The 24654-nt window shown below is 39.3% G+C and overlaps 2 protein-coding genes across 4 annotated transcripts in view; one reads left to right on the forward strand and one right to left on the reverse strand.

Annotated features, from left to right (window-relative positions):
• The first annotated feature begins 62 nt into the window (after positions 1–62).
• PRPF38A (pre-mRNA processing factor 38A) lies at positions 63–3689 on the forward strand. Its single transcript, XM_005521160.3, has 10 exons — positions 63–276; positions 356–515; positions 1038–1159; positions 1302–1387; positions 1536–1646; positions 2173–2285; positions 2794–2820; positions 2903–3000; positions 3346–3394; positions 3479–3689. The coding sequence occupies exons 1-10, from the start codon at positions 147–149 to the stop codon at positions 3519–3521; spliced, it is 939 nt and encodes a 312-aa protein (XP_005521217.1). The 5' UTR covers positions 63–146; the 3' UTR covers positions 3522–3689.
• A 540-nt stretch (positions 3690–4229) lies between these two features.
• The window catches only part of TUT4 (terminal uridylyl transferase 4), a 44334-nt gene continuing 23909 nt past the window's right edge, over positions 4230–24654 (reverse strand). For 2 of the 3 annotated variants that reach the window (XM_005521161.2, XM_088060135.1), the window contains exons 13-30: positions 23644–24386; positions 23012–23162; positions 22369–22455; positions 20863–20966; positions 20447–20504; positions 20249–20352; positions 19868–19957; positions 17860–17973; positions 16671–16748; positions 16096–16273; positions 15688–15735; positions 15515–15597; positions 14004–14119; positions 12208–12368; positions 11139–11236; positions 8187–8712; positions 5825–5998; positions 4230–4778 (exon numbers count right to left, since the gene is read on the reverse strand). In XM_005521161.2, the coding sequence (XP_005521218.1) occupies positions 4687–4778; positions 5825–5998; positions 8187–8712; positions 11139–11236; positions 12208–12368; positions 14004–14119; positions 15515–15597; positions 15688–15735; positions 16096–16273; positions 16671–16748; positions 17860–17973; positions 19868–19957; positions 20249–20352; positions 20447–20504; positions 20863–20966; positions 22369–22455; positions 23012–23162; positions 23644–24386 (3005 nt within the window). In that variant the 3' untranslated portion in view covers positions 4230–4686. The remainder of the gene's footprint in view (positions 4779–5824; positions 5999–8186; positions 8713–11138; positions 11237–12207; positions 12369–14003; positions 14120–15514; positions 15598–15687; positions 15736–16095; positions 16274–16670; positions 16749–17859; positions 17974–19867; positions 19958–20248; positions 20353–20446; positions 20505–20862; positions 20967–22368; positions 22456–23011; positions 23163–23643; positions 24387–24654) is intronic. The other variant, XM_014250766.2, reaches the window with a different exon arrangement.

A 24654-nucleotide genomic window follows, 5' to 3' on the forward strand; every position in this document is an offset into this window, starting at 1 on the left:
CGCCATGTTTGTGCCGGGCGGCCGCGGAGGTGGCGGCTCCGCCCCGGAGGCGGAAGCGGCGGCAGAAGGCGGAGCGGCCCTCACGGGAACGGGGTTGAGGAGACTAAGCTGGGAGCGGCGAGCGGGGCTGCGCTGCTTCCGCCGCCATGGCCAACCGCACGGTGAAAGACGCGCACAGCATCCACGGCACCAACCCGCAGTACCTGGTGGAGAAGATCATCCGCACGCGCATCTACGAGTCCAAGTACTGGAAGGAGGAGTGTTTCGGCCTCACGGGTATGGCGGGCGGGAGGCCGGGCCGAGGCGGGGGGCCGGGGGGAGCCTGCCCTGACGGCCAGTCCCGTCCTTCTCACAGCCGAGCTGGTGGTGGACAAGGCCATGGAGCTGAAGTACGTGGGGGGCGTCTATGGAGGGAACATTAAACCCACGCCCTTCTTGTGCCTGACGCTAAAGATGCTGCAGATCCAGCCCGAGAAGGACATCATTGTGGAGTTCATAAAAAACGAAGACTTCAAGTAAGTTGTACTGTGATTTTTCTCTCGTTGAGGTTGTTGTGCCGAGGGGAAGTGCCCAAAACAGCCAGGAAAACCTCAGTGCAGGGTTTAGCTCTCAGTGCGCTCTGATAAACTGTGCTTGCTCAAAACCAAGCTTTTCTTCTTGCTTTCAAGACTGCTTTCCTTGTCACCTGGTCTGTTGGAAGGGCTCATCTTTGTGGCATGTGCTCTCTGTGATGATAAACCTCTGCCTGAAGTATTTGGGATTAGCTACATTAAGGGATTCACGTTCATTTACTTTTTCTTCAATACTTCTTCTATCTTTGTTAGTGATAATGCCCCCATACAGCCATTATGTATGTAAAGTATATATATAGTTTTGACAGCATCGAGGGAGTGACGGAGTAAATCTAAATGGTTGTGTATAATGGCTAGTGTACTGATTTTCCTCAGAAACTTGTGGGAAAAAAAGAAAAAACTCTTTTTTATCCAAACTGCTAAGTGTGCAGGAAGCCAAGATCCATGGAAAGGTTTCCTTTCCAGGTATGTCCGAATGCTTGGAGCACTGTACATGAGACTGACAGGCACTGCCATCGACTGCTACAAGTACCTGGAACCGCTGTACAATGACTATCGGAAAATTAAAAGTCAGAACAGAAATGGGGGTAAACACTCTTATGTCTATTTAACAGAATAAATCTTTAAAATTGTGACATTACCTGTTGACATAAGTTGTCTGAAGTGTTCCATCTTTACTTTAGCCTCTAGTGTTAATTTTGTCTTTTAAATGCTATTTTTCACCCCCAGAATTTGAGCTTATGCACGTGGATGAATTTATTGATGAGCTACTCCACGAAGAACGTGTTTGTGACATCATCCTGCCTCGACTGCAGGTTGGGAAATGTAGATGGTTATGGAATTCCTAACTGCACCAAGTTCAGTAGCTGGATCAGCTGCTGGCTTGTTGTGTAAGCTGTAGTCGCCTCCTTAGGTGTTTGCCCTTACTTTGGTTATGTTGAATAAAGTTGCCATTTCTCCTAGAAACGGTATGTTCTGGAAGAAGCTGAACAACTTGAGCCTCGTGTTAGTGCTCTGGAAGAAGATATGGATGATGTAGAATCTAGTGAGGAGGAGGAAGAAGAAGATGAAAAGGTTGGTGAACTGTTTTGGAAAGAAATAGTTGAAGCTGAACCCCTTTAGGACACTTCGCAGTCTATGACAAACATTTGAGGGGAGGCATCAGGAGGCTGCTGGCAGCTCTTACCTCCCCTCATAACGTATTTTCATATAAGCAGCTTGTGAGGACTTGGACCCATGTTGGCATGTTTCCCTGTCTCTTGAATCTCTGAAAATCTGTTGTGTGTTAAGCTTATTTAGCTCAATTGATTTACATGCATTTGTAGTAGAGAGAACTGACGGTGATGATGGAAGGTCCTGTGACCATCAGTCAGTCAGTACTGCTGTACTTCTTCAGAACCAACACTATAAGAAGTGGCTGCTTGAATTTCCAGTTGGCAGTTTTGGACAGCACCACTCATTCCTGAATCAGAAATACTTGGGGATGGGGAAGCTTGGCTGCCTGACTTTTGCAATTTATGTTCATTGTTCAGAAACCTTTACTGATAGCATAAAACCTTGCTGAAACAAGACTTAAGATCCTCCCCCAACTTGTTCACAGCTGGAACGGATCCCATCTCCTGACCACCGCAGGAGGGGCTACAGGGACCTGGACAAGCCCCGCAGATCTCCGGTGGTGCGGTACCGGCGGAGCCGGAGCAGGTCCCCAAGGAGGTGAGGCGACTCTTTCTTGACCAGTATTTTTACCTGTTGTGCTGCAGATGGCTGGAGCACAGCAGTGAAGGTGGCAGTTCTGCCACAACCTCCCACACCTCACAGTTCCTTGAGCACTTCCTGAAGTGAGGAGTTGCAGTGCACAGACACAGTCAACCCCTCTGCCTGTTTCTCCAGTCATTCTCTAACTCTTGAACTTGCTGGCCAATTTTAGCTAAATTTGACAATACAGTGAAAATGGCAAAGAGATCCAAGTGCTTTTTTTTTTTCATGTAAGCCAGAGGCTGTAGAGAAATCCTGTTAATTGCTCTGATATTAAACCAGGAAAAATTCATCACTAAACTCTTGCTCACTGCATAGTCCAGTCCTAAGCAGGCCCATGTGTAGTAGGCCAAGAACACTAATGGGAAGTAAAATCCCTGGTGTTGTTGCTGAAGGATGTGGGAAATTAAACAGCTGTTCTGCTAATGATTTTTAATGATTTTTTGCTTTTCTCCCCCACTTGCAGGCGCAGCCGCTCTCCAAAGAGAAGAAGGTACTGACTCTTTAATTCTCTTATTTAAGCTGAGCAATGTGCATTTGTAGTACAGCTCTCTTACAAGCTGCCTTTCCCTCAGCCCATCACCGCGCCGGGAGCGGCATCGCAGCAAAAGCCCGAGACGGCACCGGAGCAGATCCCGGGAGAGGCGCCACAGATCGAGATCGAAATCTCCAGGTATTTCTGCCACTTCCAGAATAACTCTGGCCAGTCTTTATCAGGAGCACATCCATTGCAAGAAAAATCTCTGTCACCATATTGAGATGGTAGCACAGGTGTTAAATGTGGCTGATAAAACTGCTGCTCACATGAAGGCAGAGCTGGGGAACTCCTTTAATGGCTGCAAAATTGTCTTGAGTAAGTTTTCGGATACCTGCCAGGAGGTTAATTTGAGTGCCTGGTTAAAGGCACCAGGTTGTTCTGGCAATATTTAGCACACTTGGTCACTAGAAGCAGATTACGTTAGCAAAACAAGAAAATTCCAGCGGCAATGGAAATAACTATTGCCTTTTGATCTTACAGGGCATCACCGTAGTCACAGACACAGAAGTCATTCCAAATCACCTGAAAGGTAAAGGCTTAGCCTATTTCTAAGTGCAATTAGGGAATTAAAGATATGTTTTACAGTATTGGCTTTTTGTTTTTTCTGTTTCAGATCTAAGAAAAGTCACAAAAAGAGTCGGCGAGGGAATGAATAACAGACAAAACCCAGCTCACCGTTTAAGGATCTTGAACTGCAGTCTACTGCTGTCCTATTTGCTCTACAGGACAGCTGGCTCTGTACTGGCTGCTTTAGCAGTCCCTTTCTTTAATCTTTCTCATTTTCTTGTCTTGGATTTTTTTTATTAAAGATAAGCTAAGGATACTTTTTATGTAGTTACTCATCCTTGTGATAGAATTTGAAAGTTGTTTTTTAATTGTTTTTCTTGAAGCTTGTAAAAACTTAATGAAGAGCAATAAAAAAAGGTTTGTCTTTAAAGGCTCCTTTCATAATATTTTGTTGACAAGCAGGGACAGGCAGGTTTATTCCTGAACTCTGCATTTTAGGATTCAGGATTCTCATACTGCCCTGGGAGTGCTGACAACACAAATAAGTGAGCCTAGTGAATTTATGGAAAGCCCTCTTTAAAATTGCTTCCCTGTACAGCCTAATTTTTCCAGGGTATTTGCATATTACTTTGCAAAGCAGATAAACAAAAAAGCAGGTATGTTCTTCCTTCCAGGATAGGATGAGCCACACATTGGCTGTGAACAGCACATGCAACAACACCAGCATGGAGAAAAATGGGTCTAGTTCTTGTACCACTTGTTAAAACTGCTCATCTTTCCAAGATCTCCACATTGAAGTAATTTTTATTATTCCTGTTAAAGCAAACATGCATACAAATAGGGAAGAGGAAAAAGTCTTATGTCCTTTTTTTTCAGTTTTATTTTTCTTTTTAAAAAGTTTTTTGGCACTACATAGTTCTGTAAAGAATAGAAGTGACAAATTTTTCAACACATGAAATCCCCTTCTAATTTTATTTTTTTTTAGAACAATATATATAAAGTCTGAAGCAACCAAAGTATGAATACAGCTAATAGAAAATAAAGAACTTAATTTTAAAAATTCTCTCTCTTTACAGTTTATCAAGATAAAACAAAACACAATTCCCCTTAAAAATAGGGTAATAAAATAGATGAAATTTGTATCACTCAGTTTTGTGATACTAGTAAAAACTATAGTTCATATCTATGTACAAATGATACAGTTTAAAAACAGTCTTAAATAATCTTGTATCTAAACATGTTGCATTAAGATTTTAAATCAGAACCTGAATTTCTTCCTCCCCTCCCCCCACCCACCCACAATCCCATCCAATTTCACTTTTTCTGTTGAATGTAATTCAGATTCAAGTGTGGATGTCCTTGAGACAGAAGAGAGAACCGCTGGTTACTCTGCATCAGTGGACCAGCTAAAAAAAATGGATGACAATTACTTCAGCAAATCACATATTTAACAGTGCTTGGCTATTCAGTTTACTAATCTAACTTAGAAATAAAGCCACTTACTAGACTGACACAGATGCTACCTGTACAACTAACCCATTTAATGGGACAATCCAGAATTACTTTAATCCTATCTCCAAAATTCCCTAACAATCACAAACATTATTTTGTTGCATTACTCCAGTTATTTAACAAAAGTAATTTCAGGATTTTAAGTAAATTCAGTTATCACTCGGAAACCTTGCTAGAGCAAATAGACACGATTTTGAAAAAGGATTTGGTGCCCGCATCCATGTCTTTACACCAGGTGACCCCAGCAACGTGGAAGCTGCACCTCCTCCAAGTCAAATTTGAGCATTGTCTCTTTGGTAGTGGAGGTCTTTTTTCTACAGCCTTTCCCCATCCTGCCAGATGCTGAACACCTTTACCTTTCAGAAACATCAGAGGTGAAATTAAGTCAGACCTTCCCAGTTCCCTGATGAACTGTACCTGACCTAACTTTGCCACCAGTGCTACTCTGACTGTGAAGGGGCTGGACTAAACCTCCAGAGGCCCCTTCCAATCTCAATTATTCTATGGTCTTGCAAGTTTTTACCTATGTGAGTCATTTCACAAAGCAAGGTACAAAAGCCAAATAAAGTGAATTACAACAAAAATTTCTTCATATTCTGAACACACTCATGGGCCAATCTTAACCTCTTCTGAAGCAGAGACAACTTAAAACTTTTAGTAAATGCCAGTGAATTGTGCTCTACAGTAAGCCAGCAGCAACAGAGATAAAGAGGATGGAAGTGCAACAGGCTGCAAACTGGCTCAGAATTCAGAATTTTATTTTAACCATTCCCTCCCACAAAGATTTTCATTCATCCACAGAAGAAGCTGAAGTGCTGATTTCTGGGATCCATTCTGGTTCAGGGAGGCTAGTGACACATGATTTCTTGGCTTTTAAAGCCTTTGAGACAGTACAGAGACATGGTGCATGAGCTGTTGATTCACATACTGGTTCTAGTACCTTGAGGGTAGAAAGGTTTGTTCGGTGGGTAGCTGGCATTTCCCTGCTGCATGTAGTTCTGAGGCATATTGTAAGGCCACGCTCCTCGGAGGAGAGGAAAATGGGTAGGGGTCCCATGGTCCCAAGGGACAGAAGGAGGGTTCATTTTACCAAACTGTCCTTGGAAACCCTGATCTATTTTTCAGTTGAAAAGGAAAAGCACATTGCAAGTTGAAATAATTAAACAGTAAGTCACAAATACAATTTACATCTTAAATAACAGTTTGCAGGGGACTTAATGTGATTAATCTGATGTGCTACTATTTTTAAAAAATGTGTATCAGTACAAATTACCACCTAAATTACTTCATTATTCACTATAATAGAATTATTGGGAAGAAAGAGGATGAATCAATATTACAATCGAGCACTACAATTTCACTATTTTTATGACTTTCTCATGATGAAAAACACAAGGTCTGAAGAATGTTCAGAACTACTGCCTGACCTTACACAAATATCCACTATTACTGACAGAGCTGTGACATGAAAGCTGTAATCCTACTGCAAGAAATAACTCTCAGAAGTAAACTGGAATTCCACTAATACTTACATGCTTAAGAAACTTGCTATCTAGATCACTGGACTGACTTAAAAAATTACTTTTAGAAAGAAAAATAAAAACTTTGGAAATAAGCATACAAATTGTAAAGCTACTCCATTTACAATTCTGATATCACTGCAACATTAAGGATGAGAAATCAAGCATCCAAGGAGGCAGGATGCACAACATGAGGCACAGGTCTGGAGTATGCATGGAAGAGTTGTCTGTCTTGATACTTCTAATGATCCTACTTCTGATCAGTTGTCTACTGAAAAGAAAATTAGAAGTAGTTCCTTTCAAGTCAAGGTTATGTGATCCAGGACAAAGTTTCCTCAAACTTACTGTTCTTAAATTGTCCTGAGGAGGTAAGAAACCATGCTTCAAGCAGACAGCAGACAGCTCATCTCTACTGTGCATTCCCCTTAATGGCATCTAAGCCAAAAAGGAAATAAAACTGATTCAAATTGAAAGAGGAAAATTACTATGACTGGGAACTAGGAAAATGAGTGTGATGAAGTTGGAAATTGATAGAAGATGAGGGATGGGAAAAAAATACTGTGACTGACAGCATATGGAGAAGGAATTAGAATTTATGGAGCTTGTCTGAAAGAAGACGGCTACCTCAGTAAGGGACGTGGATTGGAAAGAGCTGCTTGAGGGAAAGACAAAGCTGGAGAAGGGGACAGATGAGAAGATCTGAAATGGAGAGGTAGGGACAAAGCACACTGGAGACACGGAAAACACACGGGTACAAGTTCCTGTATCCTTTAAAATATATTCCCCACAAAGCATTAAATAAAAAATCATGTATCTCCAGCATCTTAACATATGTTAGAAGCCCACTGGTGAATTATTCCTCATCTAGAACTGTAGACTCAGCTGAAAATCTTCTGTTACTGACAATTCTATTATTAGTGCAGATAAAGGCTGAGCAGGAGATTTAGAATTTTCATCTTAGGATGAACAACTGCACCAGTACATTGCATTATGGATTTATTTTTTTAAACATAGGAAGACTTACACACTCATAATAAATCAGAAGACCACCACCATGGTTAATGATATAAAGGTTAACACTTAAGATTTAGGGGATGCCACAGTTCAAAGAAAACTGAATGGGCTTTTATCATTATATCCTGCTTTTCCTCAGCCTCAAACATACCAATGTACTTGGCTTTGCTATGAGGCAAGAGGCTGCTGCCCACTTGTCACAGGAAAATGTCAGGAATCAACATTGGGATTATGGAAGTTAAATGTGGCAGGATAAGCCACAGGAAAAAACAGAATGGATAAGATCATATTATATTGTACTAAAGGTGAGGAGACAATATTCAACTAGCACAACTGTAATTCTGCCAGTCTCTAAGTTCATAGCTTGCAGTCTCAGCATTTGTCTAATAAATTATGTAACAATGTGTTGATCTTAGAGGTCTTTTCCAACCTTAATGTTTCCATGATTGTCTGATATCAGGAATCCATTATTTGTCACCACATTCACAGAAATGTGAGTGATTTACACAATGATGAGAGGTTTCTCAGTTGAATGCAGGATTTCTCATTGTTGCACAGCCATTAATGGCAGACATGAATAATGCCTAAAAGTTACGGCGATCAATTCTAATTTTTTCCTATGAAAATGTTAAGACAGGTGAAAGTCATGATATGGTTTCTTAAGCATCATATTTTTATCAAACAAGTTGAAAGAGAGTTAGCTGTTCCTGTAACACCTAACACTTGGACACAAAGTGCAAGAGGTTTGATACAAGAGAGAAGAGTTACCTGAATTCCCCACAGTGCCATTGTTCACCAGTGAGTTTGCAGTCACAGGATTGTGCCAGTGTCCCTCATGAGAAGTGCTGGGGATTCCCATGGGCCTGGCAGCAGGCTGTGCAAAGATGATACTGGGATCATTCAAGCTTACACTGCTCTGGTTATTTGTGGTGCTGCTGCTGCCAGATCTCATAGAAAATGGAACATTTGTAGAATGAGGAGGGTTACCCGGTGCAGAGTGAATAACAGGCCCATGAATAGGCCAAGAAGTGTTGGGAAGCTGAATTTGGTGGTGATGGTGCATCTGAAGTAGTCCCAGGTTATGCAAAGTGGAATACTGACCTGGGGGAGATTGGGGAAAGTTAAACAAAGGCAGCTGGACCTGATGGGGTGGCTGTGCACCCTGCTGTGGCTGAGGAACGTGCTTAGACTGGGATATTGATTGTGGCTGAGTCTGGTTAATGGAGGCTGGCTGAGAGGAATTCTGTGGGAATTGTTGAGGTTGTGGAGAGTAAGATGACTGATGCGAATCAGACTGGAGGAAAAAAAAAAAGCATGTATTTCTGATTAGTTCACTATTTAATGATGTTTTCTTTAACAATCACCCACAGTATTAGACTGTTTGTAAAACAGCAAAGCACTCACCCCAAGCACTGCACCAAAGTTCCTGTTGGCCTCAGTAAGTGCAGTTCAGCTGACACTGACTTTCATCAACAGATAATTTGGTCTGTTAATGGGGCGCATCCCACCATCAGAAACACTATTCTGAGCGAGTATTAGCCCCAAGCTCTTCATTAGACTCCTCACACACTTGTTTCTGATTTTTAATCAGTGTACCTACCTACCCAACTTATGTACAGCCCAGTATCTCATTAACTAATTGCCTTACTTCTAAATAAAGTGGTTGTTATTACTGCACAGTTAAGTAATTCCAAAGTAAGCTCCTGATATTTCTTTCATTTTTAAAAATTTGTTTAATGAGAAATGCAAATTCCAAAAACGCAGTTTCCACCTTCATATCCTGGTGTTAGGCCATGGCTAAAGGCATGGTAATAGCAGTTATTACAGCTTTTGCAGAGCTCTTACAAAGCCTTCCCTTTCACCAGCAACAGAAACAGGCATGAGGCTCTTTCATCTGTTTGGAATTGCAGCTGAACAGAGAAACACTTCAAGAACTGGAGTGGCTGGGAAAAGAGTTACTCAGTTTATGTGCCAACACCTAATGCCAGTATCTGGATTCCCCAGTCTGGTTTTAAGCACTAAGACAAGATGCTGATGGATTAAGTGCCTCCAGAGACATTCAAATGAGACAGGTACCAAAACCACAGAGGAGGATCTGAATCACAGATCTCATTTTCCCCCTGAGACTGACTCTTCTCTCCACAGACTACAGCAGCCAGCCAAGCTCCAAGAGCCTCAGCTGCTGTTGAACACATGGAGTTAAAGGTCTTTCCAGCTTGTCACTATCCCTTGACTGCTCACCTGTCCATTTGAACTGGCAGTGACTCATCTCAAATAACAAGAGGTGTCTGCAGGACCAGACAGCATGGTGTGTGTCTGTGCCTGGGCAAACGCTGGAGCCCAGAAGCTGGGATTGCTCCCTGCTGCTATTCCAACTGTATGCCTGTATGAGTGTCTCCTATACCTTTCTACCAAACCAGGAAAAGAAGGCAAAACCTGGGATTTGAAAGATGATCACTAGTTTAACAGTTTAAATGTTATAAAAATAAAGCACATGCACTGATTACAAACATTCCTGCAAATATTAACCCACCACAAGCATGCACTCAATGTGCCAGCAGCAGAACAGGAGGCATATTACACTCCAGCCTCTTGATCTGCTTCCCACTCTCTCCCTCTTACTCCACCAATATTCCCCCTTCCCATTCTTCTCAACCAGTCCCTGGACAGAACATATTCACCCAGAAATCCTGGCCAAATAACAACCATGAAACACACAGAGGCCATGACTTCCAGGTGACGCAAGAATGTGCACATGATGTGTCTGCCTCTGAGTGTACCCACATGTTCAGCTTCAATTCCTCAGGCAGGAATATAAGGCTTCTAAAAAAATATTCCTGTGGCATGTTCAGCCCTCCACCTAGATTAGGGCTGTATCAGTCCTTCTTCAGCAGCACACTGTAAGTCATAATGTCTCTGTTACTGGAGCCAGCATTCCAATAAATGCTTGGTGATCAGTTGGGAAACCAGCAAACTGAACAAAGAGCATTAAGTGATCAGCAGCCCTGATTACTATATTTGCTTACTTGCCAGCTTCATTAGCAGGCACACATTTCTCAGACTAACAGCTTAAAATAAATTAATTTCTACTCTACTGTCTGCTCCAAAAATATTAAATGCCAGCAGTTGTATTTGCTCAAAAACCCTCTGCTTCCCGTCTCCACTTAGAAGCAGATTAAACATATTTTATGTAGCTCTATAGAGACTTGAAAAAATTCTAGGACAAAACTATCAAAGATTTCCCCATTGTTCTGCTTGTGCTTCTAGTGTGCTTTGGCAGGGTTTCCACTGAAGTGTGATTCAGCTGTGTTCTATGTCTGCACATGACAGTCCCTTAAGACAGATCTCTTAAACCACAGAGTCATGGTTGTCACTAACCTAGGTCTCCAGCATGTTAACAATGAGCTATGCTTTATCTCCCTTAGTAACTCCAGAACACTGCCAAAATAACGAGAATTTGAAAGGCGTTCTAGCTTAATCTGGCCTTTCAGAATCTCAAGGTATCTCATATCAAACTTGACTATGAGGATTCCATACTGAAAAGCCATAAATGCTCTCCAAGACACAATACATCATAAATCAAAGTTCCATAAACTGGCTGAGTGCAACACTGTCATTATCAAGTCCAGAATCTGTTGAGAAAAAACATGCAAACCTGTTCCCAGCATGGCTGGTTTGCTACAGCTTTGCTCCCTGCAGTCTCCCACTCCCAGAACTTACACATTCTGATGACTGCCTGGTGCGCAGGGGTCGCTCCACTGGCTGCTGACCCACAGCCACCAGCTGGGAATTTACCATGCTCCGGACCAGCTGTGTGCCTGATCAAGGAACACAAGAGTTAATAAAACCCACAGGGTGATGGAATAATGAACAGAACTGGGAGTCAGCAATACCTTAACTCTCATGGGACACAGAGTAGGTAAATCACTTTCACCTCTCCTCTCCTTTAAGTGGAAACTTTTCCCTCTACTGGCAGCAGACAACATTAATAGGTATAGGAGCTAAACACAAAGTCTGTTTTTGAGTGAAACAAAGTCTAGCAGGAACAATGCTCACCTTTGCTATCAGGCTGGAGCTCTACTTTATACAGGTTTCCATATTACTGCTGTAAGCAGTGGCATTTTAAATAGCAATAGTGACAGAAGAAACTACTGGGCAAAGAAAGTAAACTAAAAAAAAAGACTAAAGGATAACAGAACACAGAAGCAAGGTTCTTCTGAAGTTCACTTATGACTGCTTTTTCTACTTTTTCAGCTACCACAGGCACCCAAGGGCCTAATATGAATGAGTTTGCTATTAATCTTCTCTAAGTACTATCAGTAGTTTGAAAGCTGAATTTAGCCTAATTCAGCTGTATGCTTTTTTCTGAAGTGTTACTGAAAGAGAGCTGATTTTTGCTGAAAATACATGTACTTACCTCTCACAGATGATGATGGGTTAGCTAACATTTGAGAAACATTTGGAAGAGGAAATGCATTCAATTATTATTATTACTATTACTACTTTTAAATGTACCAATTTTGAGTGGAACACAAGTAATGCAATACCTTGAAGTACACTGTATTTTACTGCTGAGTACATTTTTACCACCCATGCAAAGACTGTACTTTAGGAGACATTACTCCCCTTGCAGAAAAGCAACACAGACTAAAAGCTGTATTTGCAGTGACTGAAACATTACTTGCAGGACTATTTTTTGAAGACAATTACCAAGTCTGTACAGAAACCTAGAGAAAACTAGAGAAAAGGGATATCAGAGCTTTCAAATTATCTTAACACATTAACTTACCTGGCACACTATTATTTCTCTGACGGGTTTGTTTGAATTCAGGACAATCTCTCCTAACATGACCCACATCCCCACAGATGAAACATCTTTTCTCTCTTGTTTCTCTGTCATCCTCTTTCACCTCTTTTTCATCATCTTTCTCATTCTCCTTTTTCTTCAACCTGAACAGTAATTTTTATTAGCAATAGCACAAAACCACACACACAAACACATTATCTCTGCAAAGTTGTACTGCTGTGTTCAAAGGGAATGGTTACATAACCAACAGCTGTACCAGAATACAAGTATCTCAGGAATCCCAAAAAACATTTTCAGATTCTGGGCTCGTTAACAGCCTGTATAAACTAAATGAAGTTAGAAGCTCCCCAGACTTGCTCAAAAGCTGTCTGACTGTATTAGGGCAGAGCTATGCCTGCAGTTAAGCAGGCTTAGCCTACCAGGTAGCTGGGGAGCACTTCCATGCAGCAATTCCACTGAATGAGAATATAACCCAAAACAAGTCATCTGCACCTTGTTCACACAATCTCCCCCTCACTGGACAGGGCACATTTCTGTCACTGTCTGTGCCTGGACAGGACATGCAACAAAGCACTGAGGCTCTTTCAAACACTCAGTTCTAATACAACAGGAGAACTAGTGATCAGGAACCAAGACAAGAAGTAAGAGTCCTCTTCCGCAAGGTATCTGCAGGATTGTTAAATAACAATATTATTTTGTGAGCTGCATATACAATCTGAGAGAGATTCTGTGTGGCTGTGCTGTAGTAGCAGTTTGTTTGAAGAGCAGATCACAACTTCTTTTCCTGAGGCAGATGTAGGGAAAGAGGTGATGCAATTCCATGTGTTAGTACTTGTAAAGAGAGCATCTGAAAGAAATAGTCCACCTGTGACCACAGGGTTCCAGTGCACTTTCATGTATCTTGAACTCTGCTGACTGAACAAAAGGCTGTAAATAAAGATTTTGTAGCAGGAAGAGACCAAGAATCCTTTGAAGAATTATGGAGCACTCAACTGAACATAGGGAGCACATAAAAGAGTCCAGATTAATTTGCATTTTAAGGGCTTCAACAGGCTTTAGGAGGAGTCAAACAACCTAGGCTGAGTGTGTCATTAAATAGCCAAGCTGTAAAAAATGAGGAGTGCACATTTTCTGCCAATTCCTACTAAACCCTCTTTGGAAACATTGACCCGCACAGACCAGGAACTCCTTTTGCAGGAGTCCTGAATCCAAAACCCCTAAGTAAAATTAATGTACAAGTGCAAGATCACCAAGTGACTGGCCATAATATGATGTTACAGAAATGCACCTTAACTACATTAGTACATTTTAACTAATCCTAGAGTTTAATAAATGAACTTTCACCTGCTTTGCAGATGTACGTTATCAGATCTACAGAACAATTCAAATTTAACACTGTCCTCTGAACATGATCACTACAGGAAATCCATTTTAACACATGATAAATTTTGCAGCCAGGTGATATGCTCTCCATCTGAACGTTTGCAGTATAAAAAGATAATTTAGTGATCTAAGTTTCAAGTTAAGCTTAACTACATATTAACACACTATAGACTGTTGATTTTACTCTGTGTGCTTCCATAAACACTTCAGATTCAAAGAGGTGATCAGAAACTGTTTTAAGAAAAGCAAAAATAAGATGGGAAACTGAGAATCAGATATGAAGCTTTAATTTTCTCTGCAACTTAGCAATTTTTCATTTCCATTAAATCTTCAAATATCCAAATCCCTCATGATTTAATCTCAAAGATTTCACGATAGCTTTGTGTATTACTTACCTCCTCCTCTTTGGACAGTCTTTCATATAGTGACCGATTTTTCCACAGACACGACAACATCTGTCATTGGGTGCCAATTCCCCATCTGTCAGAACTTTTGAGTCAAAAAAGTATTCCTATGAAAACACATCAGACAGATAAAATATATAAACCATTCACTTACAAGACTGAGGAATCAAAGTCAAATTGTCAGCTTTCATCTCTTATTGCTCCCTGAATGTTACTACTTCTGAGATTACACCTGGTCCTTTTGTTTCTCTAGATAATGGCAGATTTTCAGAGATATGGAGCAGTTTGGGCTAAAAAGGGCTATTTGTTCTTAGGGACAGAGGCTGAATTTGCAGAACAGCTTATCCAGGCTTCAGCCTGCTGCCCACCTTTTGACTCTCCAAAGGCTCTTTAGAGGGCAATTTTTCGCATATGATCTATTTTGGTATCTGAGTCACTGCCTGTGTGCTTTCCGAAGCAGCCAATGTTCCTTCCCAGATGACATGATTACATCCCTTTAGACAGAACACAGCTCAGGTGGGAAACAGATGGAGCACCTGCAGACTGACCTGTATCACTCCCCTCCCCTGGAATTTACTCAGTACAGCTGCACTTCGGATGTGCGTCAGCACAAAGGCCACAGTTTGCAGCCTCTGAGCAACATAAATATTGTGAAAGTACTGTCTTGCCTCAAAGACTGAAATAGAGGTACAAATTCAGGAAAAAACAACACAGATAAAGCAAGCAAATGGAAAAGAGAAGATAGGGAAGGATGAAGGGAACTAAAACCTTTCAAAAGATTTTAAACATCCTTTAGAAACTCAATTTCTGTTGAAAGCCACTGGGAGAACAGTCCTCTAAACTGTTTTAGAAAATGCCTAAGATTATTTTAAAAATATTAATTGCAGCATTTTATTTGCTTATATTAAAAAAACTAAAGTTGTCTCTTACACATCAATGACTGGACCCTGTAGCACAGAGCAGTACTTTCTCCAAAATGGTATTGCATGAACACATTCCTAACCCTGACTCACCATGCAAATTTTAAAGGTCAACTGTTAAAAAAAAAAAATCAAATCAATCATCATCCTTTTCCTTGCTTAAGCAGCAATCCTTACTACCTCCACCAAGTGGAAAAAAAAAATAGAATGGAACATCTCTTGGATCTGTTTTCTTTAGCTGCATGAAGAGCCAGTGAGGTTCCTAGAACTGTTTCTGGGTTTTACAGCCAAATTTGCAGTTTTCTGCAATACTTAACATCATACAGTGGGAGGTTTTATAAAAAACAAAACACAAATTAAGCTTACTTTCCCCAAAACTTTCAGTAATACCCATCACCCATCCAACTACTCTGTATTTTATATTCCAGGAGCCTAATACTAAGCTATACATTTAATGCAAACAAAGTATAATTACACATATTGTGCATACCAAATTGATAAATACATACAAGTGATTTGCATCAATTCAGTGGACAAAGAAAATTAAAAAACATACTAAAAATAAAAACTCTGAGAACTTACAGCTTCTCTTCCAACAGCTGGATAGAATGGGGTACCAAATAATTTTCTCCCATTGATAAATGCCTTCATTATGAAATTGGTCACTATTGAAGAAAGACAAAGTTATTGGAAAAAAAACAGAAAAAAGGCACAACTCAGTGAACATTAATCATTAGTAGACATTAATAGCTTACTTTTCCTAGAGACTCCAGCACCCAGATTATGATTCAAGTCAAAAGGATCTGCACAAAGAAGGGAGGAAAAAAAAAATCAGAGTTGGAAAAAATACACTGCAATAGAATTTATTTTAATGCAGAGAACTCCATTTTAAATGCATTCACAGAGTAGATTATAGCAAAGCAATGCTAAGAGTTTTAAAACTGTGACTAACCATAATACAGTACGAAGAACAATTCACTGACATTTAGTAAAAATTATGAGTCTCATCAATTTTATGAGCTGTAGGTCTTGCAAACAAGGTTTCTTTTTAAAACACTGACTGTAGTTTCCTCACATAAAGATCCTGTGCAAAGAGAACAGCCTCTCAAGCAGCAGAGTTTCTTACTCCTCATGAATAGAAACTCAATTCAGCAGAGGAGTACCTTCGATGGCAATACATTTGGACGTCCACTGCTTCTCAAAGGTGGTTAACAGCTTCTTCTGCCGGATGCTGATCACATATTCCTTGAAGTCAAATTCCTCAGTGTAGAATCGCAGCAGCCCCAGCCAGAGCTCTCCAAGAGATTCAGTGTTCTTTCCAAGAGAAGGCAGACGCTTCTTCTACATGCAGTTGAAGACAATTTATTCAGCTAGAGTTACTGCAGCACTGCTTCTCCTGAAATACCTCTCTAATTACAAGTTTGTCTATTATGAATGGTTTCTTTTAGTTGAAGTAAGGTTAAATAACTACAGTTAAGACTAAACCTGGACTATTTTCAAGAATAAAAAGTCTTTGTCCTCATTTATATTATTTAGAAATGACTTAAAATAAAACAAGCAAAAGCAGAAATTCATTTTAGCAAAACAGGACTCATTTGGGAAGCTGCAACACTATGGATATGAAAGTTTAATTAATTAATAAAATTAATCCTTTATATATTACAGCGCTAAAAATGTATTACTTTTCCTTAAAAGCAAGGTTTAAATTTTAGTTAGTCATCTGGAATTAGAATATTACCAATTCTTCCATGTCATCAAAGAAAAAAGCATTCCATCCATCCACCATTCTTTGTGGAATCTGTTTGCCATCAAATATCTGCGAGAACAGAGAGTGACAGTTACCACTCTAATTCAAATACTTGCAATTCTTTTGGTAAAAAAATAATATAAAAATATAAATACTTTAATTTTAACAATTACTTCTTATACAGACAGAATTTCCCATTGGTAAAAAGTTGGAAAGTCTTTTTGTATTGTTGCTGTACCTCTCAAATTATTTGGATATATAATTTTTACTTGTTCTTTGCCACTAAGAAAACATGACTGAATTACCTTGTCAAGATTCCAACATCTCTCTTGCCCACAGATTCTCTAAGGAGACTTTATATGATTTCTATTACATTTTGACTTTAGCACAGCCAAGGGGAAATTCCACTGTTATTTAACTGCACTCTTGGGGTAGCAATAAAATAAAACCCCCAATCAGGAATGAAGTATCAGATACTAAAGTATCAGCAAGAAAGTCTATGAGTCTCAACTGCAATGCTTAAGCCAATTTTCCTCTTGCACAAGAAACCAGAAGAGGCAGAAAGGGATAATTTTCAGACATGCTTAGGAGTTCCAAAGTGTATCCAGGAAGCGGCAGATAGCTGAAAAATTATATTCTCCCCACCCATACAATGGGGGTGCAGAACATTATTCTCTTAATAAAGTTGCCTGGTACATGTGAAATATTTCTTTAAAGTTGTACCAAAGCATCAATTATCGCATTTTCCCCTCATGAAATAAAAAAATAAACTTTTTCTCTTACAGATAAAGTGTTGAGCAATAAATAATGCTTTTGACAATAACTGGTTCAAGAGCTGGACTCACATTTCAAGAGCATCTGGTGCAGCCTCATAATTACAATTCCCTTCTCTCCATACCACCTGCCAATTTTTTTCTATCCTGTTCAGCATATAAATATCATCGTAAGACCAAAATCCCAAAGTAAATGTAATAGCAGAACTTAAGCACAACAGACTCCCAGTTTTGATCTAATTTTCTTGCTAAGTTTTACCTACTAAAACCAAGAGGGAGTTAAGAACCTGCTGATTAGAAGGGCCCCATATTTCATTTATCCCCTCTGATTCTACAATCCCAGACTTCTCATATTTAGCTTAAAGAAGAAGTGCATTTATTTTCACAGCCTCGATTTCTGAACCTACCTCCTGAAGAACTGGAATAACTGGTGGATTTCTCTGCTGTAGAAAGTACAAAACCATAAGAATATAGGCATACGAAGACAGACTACCACGGGATGCATCACCAATATCGCAGCGCTGAAAAAATACATTTTAAACAAAATGCTGAATTTACATTTTACTGTTCAAGACTAACAACTATGTCAGAGAGCTAACTGAAACCCCATAAGTAACAGCAAATACATTCACCTCATAAATAAAAATTGTTTTATGAAGCCTGAAAAATAAATGCACCCAAGAGTCAACTGCTGTCTGGCAAATCCACAGCATAATTTGTCCAACATAAAAACAGAAAAGCCTTTCATAGCCAAAATACTTTAAAAAAAATTATAATGCGCCAAACTAGAAAAAAAACCCAAATCAAAACCCCCAAAACATAAATCCTAGGTTTCAGTACCATAAAATTTAATTTTCCTTAACGCATGCTGCAAGAGCTGTTTCTATGATTCCCTATTATTTCGGTTTCCCTCCCCTTTTAAAAAAATAATTCATTAACAGCAAGTATTTCCACACTGTACTGGCAGTGCAGGCCATATATGGCATTTTTCTAGCAAACATACACACACCTAATTAAACCATGGTGCAGCCTGCACAACACAGAGCAGAATAAACATCCCTGACCAAGTCAGGGAGTTGGAACCAGATGAGCTCAAGGTCCCTTCCAACCCAAGCCTTTCTGTGACTCTGATCAGTGAATTACCTTACTATGATTGTGTATCTCATTATAGTATAACCTCTCCACAGCACCTGCTTCTAAACTATCCTGTGTTTCGAGCCTGTGTCATATCAAACAATGCATTTTTAACCTCCTAGGGCTGGAACAAACAGGGATTTGCAAATTACTTTCAGATTAGCAGCAGTGACAGCTGTTCCTGGGTTTCATGCCAATGCAAACAGAGGAGGAGGCATTTTGCTTAAAAACAAGAGTATTTGTATAGCTACGAAGTCACTTCCATACATTTACATTCATGAGTGCATATCCCACAACTTTTGTATTTCATATTTGCAGAAGTATTTTTAGAACATGTACAATAGTGTGCAATGTGACCAAAAAAAAGTAAGATTTGTTATTATCAATACAAGGCATTTTTAATCTGGACAGAGATGAGACATGGCAATATTGTGCACTACTGTGACCACATCAAGAAAAAAATCATTGCTAGTCTCAGTGACAATATAATGAACGTGTCCATTCCATTCTGGCACAAAGTTATTTTATTCATCTTGATGTATTTTATTACATGAATATCTGGTAGCATGATGCACTCTCTATAAGCCATTTTTTATTTGCCCCAGTTCCACTAAGCTTTCTTTGGATGTGTTGTATTTAATACTGCAGTTTGAATAAAAAGTAGCCCCACATTTCAATTATCAAAGGCTGTATCGTATAACACTTTGATAGAACATTGTAACAAAAGATGCAGGAGATCTGACATTTCCAAAATCTTGAAGTCAAGTGTATGTCCTAGGCACATCACAAAGAGGCTCAGGCATTCATCCATCACCCCATACCAACCTAATCCTGACTTTTATACAGTCAAACAAGACAAGTGTGCCAGAAGAAAGCAGCAGTAATCTCTGGGCTGGTCCCAGATATGAAAACTTGGGTAGCCCATGCACATCCACATGCCCCTACACGTTATGGGCACCAATTTTTCCAGTTTTGCTTGGGGCTTGGGTGGCGTTTTTTATTATAATTGTAGCTGGTTTGAAATTGAAGAAAAAAAGGAAAAGTTCCTTTTCATCAGCTTTCTTTTACAAAGAAATCTTTCAACAGATAGCACAAGGTACCAGGATTTGATTTTGACACAGTCAGATGGAGCACAGTAAGCTTAAAAATGTACACTTCATATCAACAGCATTCTACTGCCTCCTCTCCAGTTGGTATTGGCAAAAGACAAACTCAGTGGCTGCAGCAGAAAACACTGCACTGTATATAAATACATAAATAAATTCCTTCTTTTTATATTACCTTTGCAAAAACTTTCATTGTGTAGCCCAGATATTGCACCCTAGGATCAATAGCTGCGTAGGTAGCCAGCATCCTTGTGTTATGCTGTGCCTGGAAAAAGGGGGAAAAAAATTAAACTGGTGTCAGGGTGAACCAATTATGTAAGAATTTGTGCAATTTCATAGTGTCAGGTGAAAGCTGGAATGAGCTGTACTATTTATGATGGCACACAGGCCACTGAATTTTAATAATTCAGTAGAAGTAGAATAGTAAGTAGAAGAAAAACACACAAAAGCATTTTCATTCTAGTTTCAAAATTATTCCCTCAAATGGTTATTTGGGTAAGATAGAAAGAATTAAAAAGCTTTCTTTGAACACAAAAGGACACAAGCAGATGCTCACCAGTGTATTGTACAAACTGATATCTCCTTCCAAGCCACTCCGCCTGTGTTCAAACTTTACTATAGGCACTTTGGCTGTTGTTATAGGCAAGATGTTCCTCAAACCTGGGGAAGCAACACTTTAGTACATAAAACATTTCCATTAACAACATTTATAGAAAACCTAAGTGCATAACAAACAATACTTTAAAGCACCTACCTGGATGCTTCTTCAGAACTTTTGCCAAACCTTCTATTATTTCTTTACAGTTTAATTTCTAGGAAAAACAAAGATCACAGATTCAGACGTTAAAACATGGATCCTATTCCATAAAGCACATTTACTATCACATACATTTCATAGATGGAAAGTCTATGTACAAAAAGCAGCAAGTATTAAGCCAGCACATGAATTTACACAAACTGATATGCTCTGTGTGGATATCTATAGTACAGTGTGTGTCTATAAGGCATTAAAACAGGCTGGATCTTGGTTCAGTTGTGCAGAGTGCAACAAGCCAATGCGCAACTAGTTAATCCTACCTTTCCTGTATACAGAAACCTTAACTGAATTAAAAAACCTTAAAGAATCCTTGAATTTAAAATAGCAGATTTTATCAATTTCAAAACTCTTACCTCTGCATTTTCATGGCCTTCCAATGTCATGCAGATATCAAGATCACTGTCCCGAAATCCAAATCCATTCTTTGAGGAGCCAAATAAGCAAAGCCTGGCTTTGTCTGATCAAAAGAATAGACAAGAAGAAGGTAAATTTTTTTACAGTTGAATGGTAAGTGCTTAGTATTAAATATTGCTTAACTGCAACGTGCAGGTGCCCATAAAAATGAGCTTAAACAGAGAGCTTACACTGTCACTTCAAAGACCTCAGTTTTGATAAAGGAGGAAGCACAGCACTTCAGAAATTATTTAGAGAAAGTAATGCAGGATAAAGACTTATTTTATATATTTTTTTTATGACTGAAGTACAATACAATTGCAGTTAAAATCATTAAATGTCACCTCTAAATGTGGAGCTATGTTTTGTGGTATGCAACTGCACTTTCCCTGCTAATAAATCAAAACAATGTGCAAACCCAGTCACCAGTACAGCTTTATCCCACAGATAAGACATAGATACTCCTAGGGTAGCCAAAGTAATATTTCTGGCTCTACTCAGAGTTTATCTAGGTTGCATATTTTTCCTATGACTAGGTAAATTTGGCCAATGAGTTTTTATAATCATAACATATTCTTCAAGAAGACACAAGCAGTACGATTACAATACTTTATGGAAGATTCTTCCCCAATTGCTTTGTTTACATTTTTGTTTGAAACACAATATTACTAAGTATTTTCATTCTTGGATGGCAAAATTATGTTGTTAAAACAAATTCCTTCCTAACTGCAAAGAATATGTTGATCTGTTCAACTGAAATTAATGCTACGAAAATACATCTAACACCTATTCACAGCTTTTTTTCCTAAACTTTAATAGAATTGGAAACCTTAAGTCTTTCAAGGCTTTGTAGCAGGTCTCAATCCTCAGCTGTTGCCAGTAAGTGGAGGTACAGCCAGTGGATGGATTTCCTAATTCCTTGATGACAGGTCAGCTAGAGCAGAATAGCCTTCCATGGACCATGGACTGGAATTCAGAAGACCTGGGTTTGGTAACTGGCTCTAGCACTGTTTTACACCTCCTACAAAAAAATCATTTGGTATCTCTGTGCCTTGACTTCCATCACTGTATTTAGATACTTTTGCTTGTTTTATATAAGGGATGTGAAGATAAACTCATTAGGATTTCCAAAATTCTCAAGCACTGGTGACTAGGCAACAAAAGTCCTTGGCCCATGACCAAAGCTAACACTAAACACAACCAAACTTTCTTCTTGGCCTGACTGGAGCACTCCTATGCTTGCATTACTACTCTGGCAGCTTCTTCTCCACTCTAGGGACATTTCCATGAAATAGCATGAAAGGGATGTCCAAAGTTGAAGTCTGCAAGACATCATTACAAATGGAAGGAAAAGAGATGCCCCTGCTTCAATCAAGGAAAATAAAACAAGACAAACCACATCTTTATGTTCTGGACAACATGACTGAAGAAAGCATTCTCATGAATCACTACCTAAGGTTACATACCATTATACTCTTTTCGAATAAATCTCTCCAAACTTGCCAGTATTTGTTCTCTGTTTTGTTGCTCAGATAAAGGAGGGGATAATTCATCTAAGTAAAAACAAATTAAAACACAGTCAGACATGACATTCAACAACTCAAGAATCTTTTCAAGCTAATTAAAAGACTGGATGGGGATTTTTTATTATGTTTGCTTTGCTTAAATCTGTGGTTTTCCTTTTATATCATTAGAATCTTCAGGATTTTATTTCAAGACATCCAATTTTTCAACCACAAAGTGGCTTGGTGGGAACCTGGCATTCAGCCAAGGTTAACCCACCACAGCAGCCCCAAAAGATGATATAGAATTTGATAAGCACAAAAATTAGTTTTGTCCAGAGCCTGATTCCTGGGAACGCTGGTAGCTTTTTATAAACCCAGAGAAAAATCCCATATAACATCAGTTTCTCAAATCTGTTGTAAGGTATCACAGCCATGTATTATTTGAAAATTAAAATTAATCCATTTGTAGCCTAGGGCACCTGGAACAGCTTCTTCCTAGTGAATTCTAAATAATTGTAAATAAATAACTTAACCCTAGAGTTTTTAATTCTTCCAGGTTACAGATCACAGTATATAGTGGAGCACAAACACATTTTGAACTTACCAAAACATCTTTTACACACTATATCAAGTATGTCCCGAAATCTGTCTGTCATTGGTGGTAGTGGTTTTAGATCAATTTTCTTAAAATCCTCTGGGCAATCGTTTTTGGAATGTCCATCCCGTTTGCAGATGCTGCATACTATAGTTGGTGGCTTTTTTGGGGAAAAAAAAGAGGAAAATTCTATTTGTGCACTTAAGACAGTTCAGCAGACCTAACATTTCCAAGCAAGCAAGAACATTTAAGATATGAACAACAACAGAGCCTCTACAAAGAGAGGAACACCTCTCAACAAGCTGTACTTAGTTCTCACAGTGCCTAAAAGCACCTGAAAATTCTACAAGAAAGTAGGAGAGGAAAGGCAGAAATAACCCAAAAATAACCAGAAAGAAACACAGATTTTCTTTTTTTTGGTGTGGAAATCAAAAAGCTTAAAATGAGGGAAAGAGACCATTTAATTCAAATGTCACACAGGGTGGTGTTTCCAGTGCTGAATAACAGGTACTCTACAAATGCCAGAGCTCCCACCCATAACCCAGACTGAAACAATCACTGTGGAATCCCACCATCCATCCACTCTTAGATTTAATGACTTAAAAGTAATGGCTCAGTGATACATGACCAGCACTGCTTACCTTTCCTGAAGTAAAAATAAACTTATCAAACACATAATGCATTTCTTCTGTTGAGAGCCTGCCTTCCTCTTTGAGATCCTGGGTTTCCAGCACTGCTTTGCAGCTGGCCGAGGTAGCTGGGGTGCCAGTGCACTTTGTCTGTGGAGACGACTCTGTTACCAAACTCTGTCTACTTTCAGCATCAGAAAACTCATTACTGGAATTTGTGTCATCAAGCTGATGTGCACTGCAGTTACACTGGTGGCTGAGTTCACCCTCAGTTAGACACACTGAAATTTCTAAATCATCCCTCTCTTGAGGTGATTTTTCCTTTAATTCACAGCATTCATTGGAAATAAGGGATAAAGCTTCTTGTTTGTCTTCATCATAGCTAGAGTCCAATGTTGAAAGTACCAAAGAGTCCATGTTCTGGGAAGTACATCTTTTGGCTACAGCTTCTACCACTTTATTACGTTCAACTTCATTCTCTGCCATGTTGCATCCACTTCCTATAACTTCTCTATCTACAACATTTTCCCCTTGTGGAAGGCAACAGTTTGCTACAGGCTCTTCAGATCTTGCGGATTTCTTATTATTCATTTTCCCTTTTTCTTTCTTCTTGATATCTGGCTTGGATTTAATCCCATCTTTACTTTGTGGACATGCAAAATATTTATACGCTGTCCTAAATCGCTCCAGGATGTACTCAAATACCATCTGGCTATTTAGACTTCGTGCAACATTCCTCTTTAGTGCAAAAGGATCTGTGAAGAAAAAGAACAATTTCATTAGTAATCTTTAACTTCCACATTTCATAAAGAAGCTAAAATCCCTAAGTTATTATAGGGCAGTTAAGGAGATGCTTATATTATAATCCAGAATTGTATCTGGATATACTTAGAGAATGAAAGACCCACAAGTTTTTTCAGAATTCCTCCATACAAAACATACAAACATGCAGCCATGAATGGCTGACTATCATAAACAATTCTAAATAGTATTACTCAAAAAGAAAACCATGGGTACATTGCA

The sequence above is a fragment of the Pseudopodoces humilis genome, chromosome 10, assembly GCF_049639895.1.
Source record: "Pseudopodoces humilis isolate 2021_Gansu_Grassland_sample_001 chromosome 10, ASM4963989v1, whole genome shotgun sequence".
Classification (NCBI taxonomy): domain Eukaryota; kingdom Metazoa; phylum Chordata; class Aves; order Passeriformes; family Paridae; genus Pseudopodoces; species Pseudopodoces humilis.

Excerpts from the sequence above, each read along its gene's own strand:
- PRPF38A (XM_005521160.3), top strand. The coding sequence starts at position 147 with ATGGCCAACCGCACGGTGAAAGACGCGCACAGCATCCACGGCACCAAC. Across the intron at positions 516-1,037 it reads ATAAAAAACGAAGACTTCAA|GTATGTCCGAATGCTTGGAG; the intron begins GTAAGTTGTACT and ends TTTCCTTTCCAG. Across the intron at positions 1,388-1,535 it reads TCATCCTGCCTCGACTGCAG|AAACGGTATGTTCTGGAAGA; the intron begins GTTGGGAAATGT and ends CATTTCTCCTAG.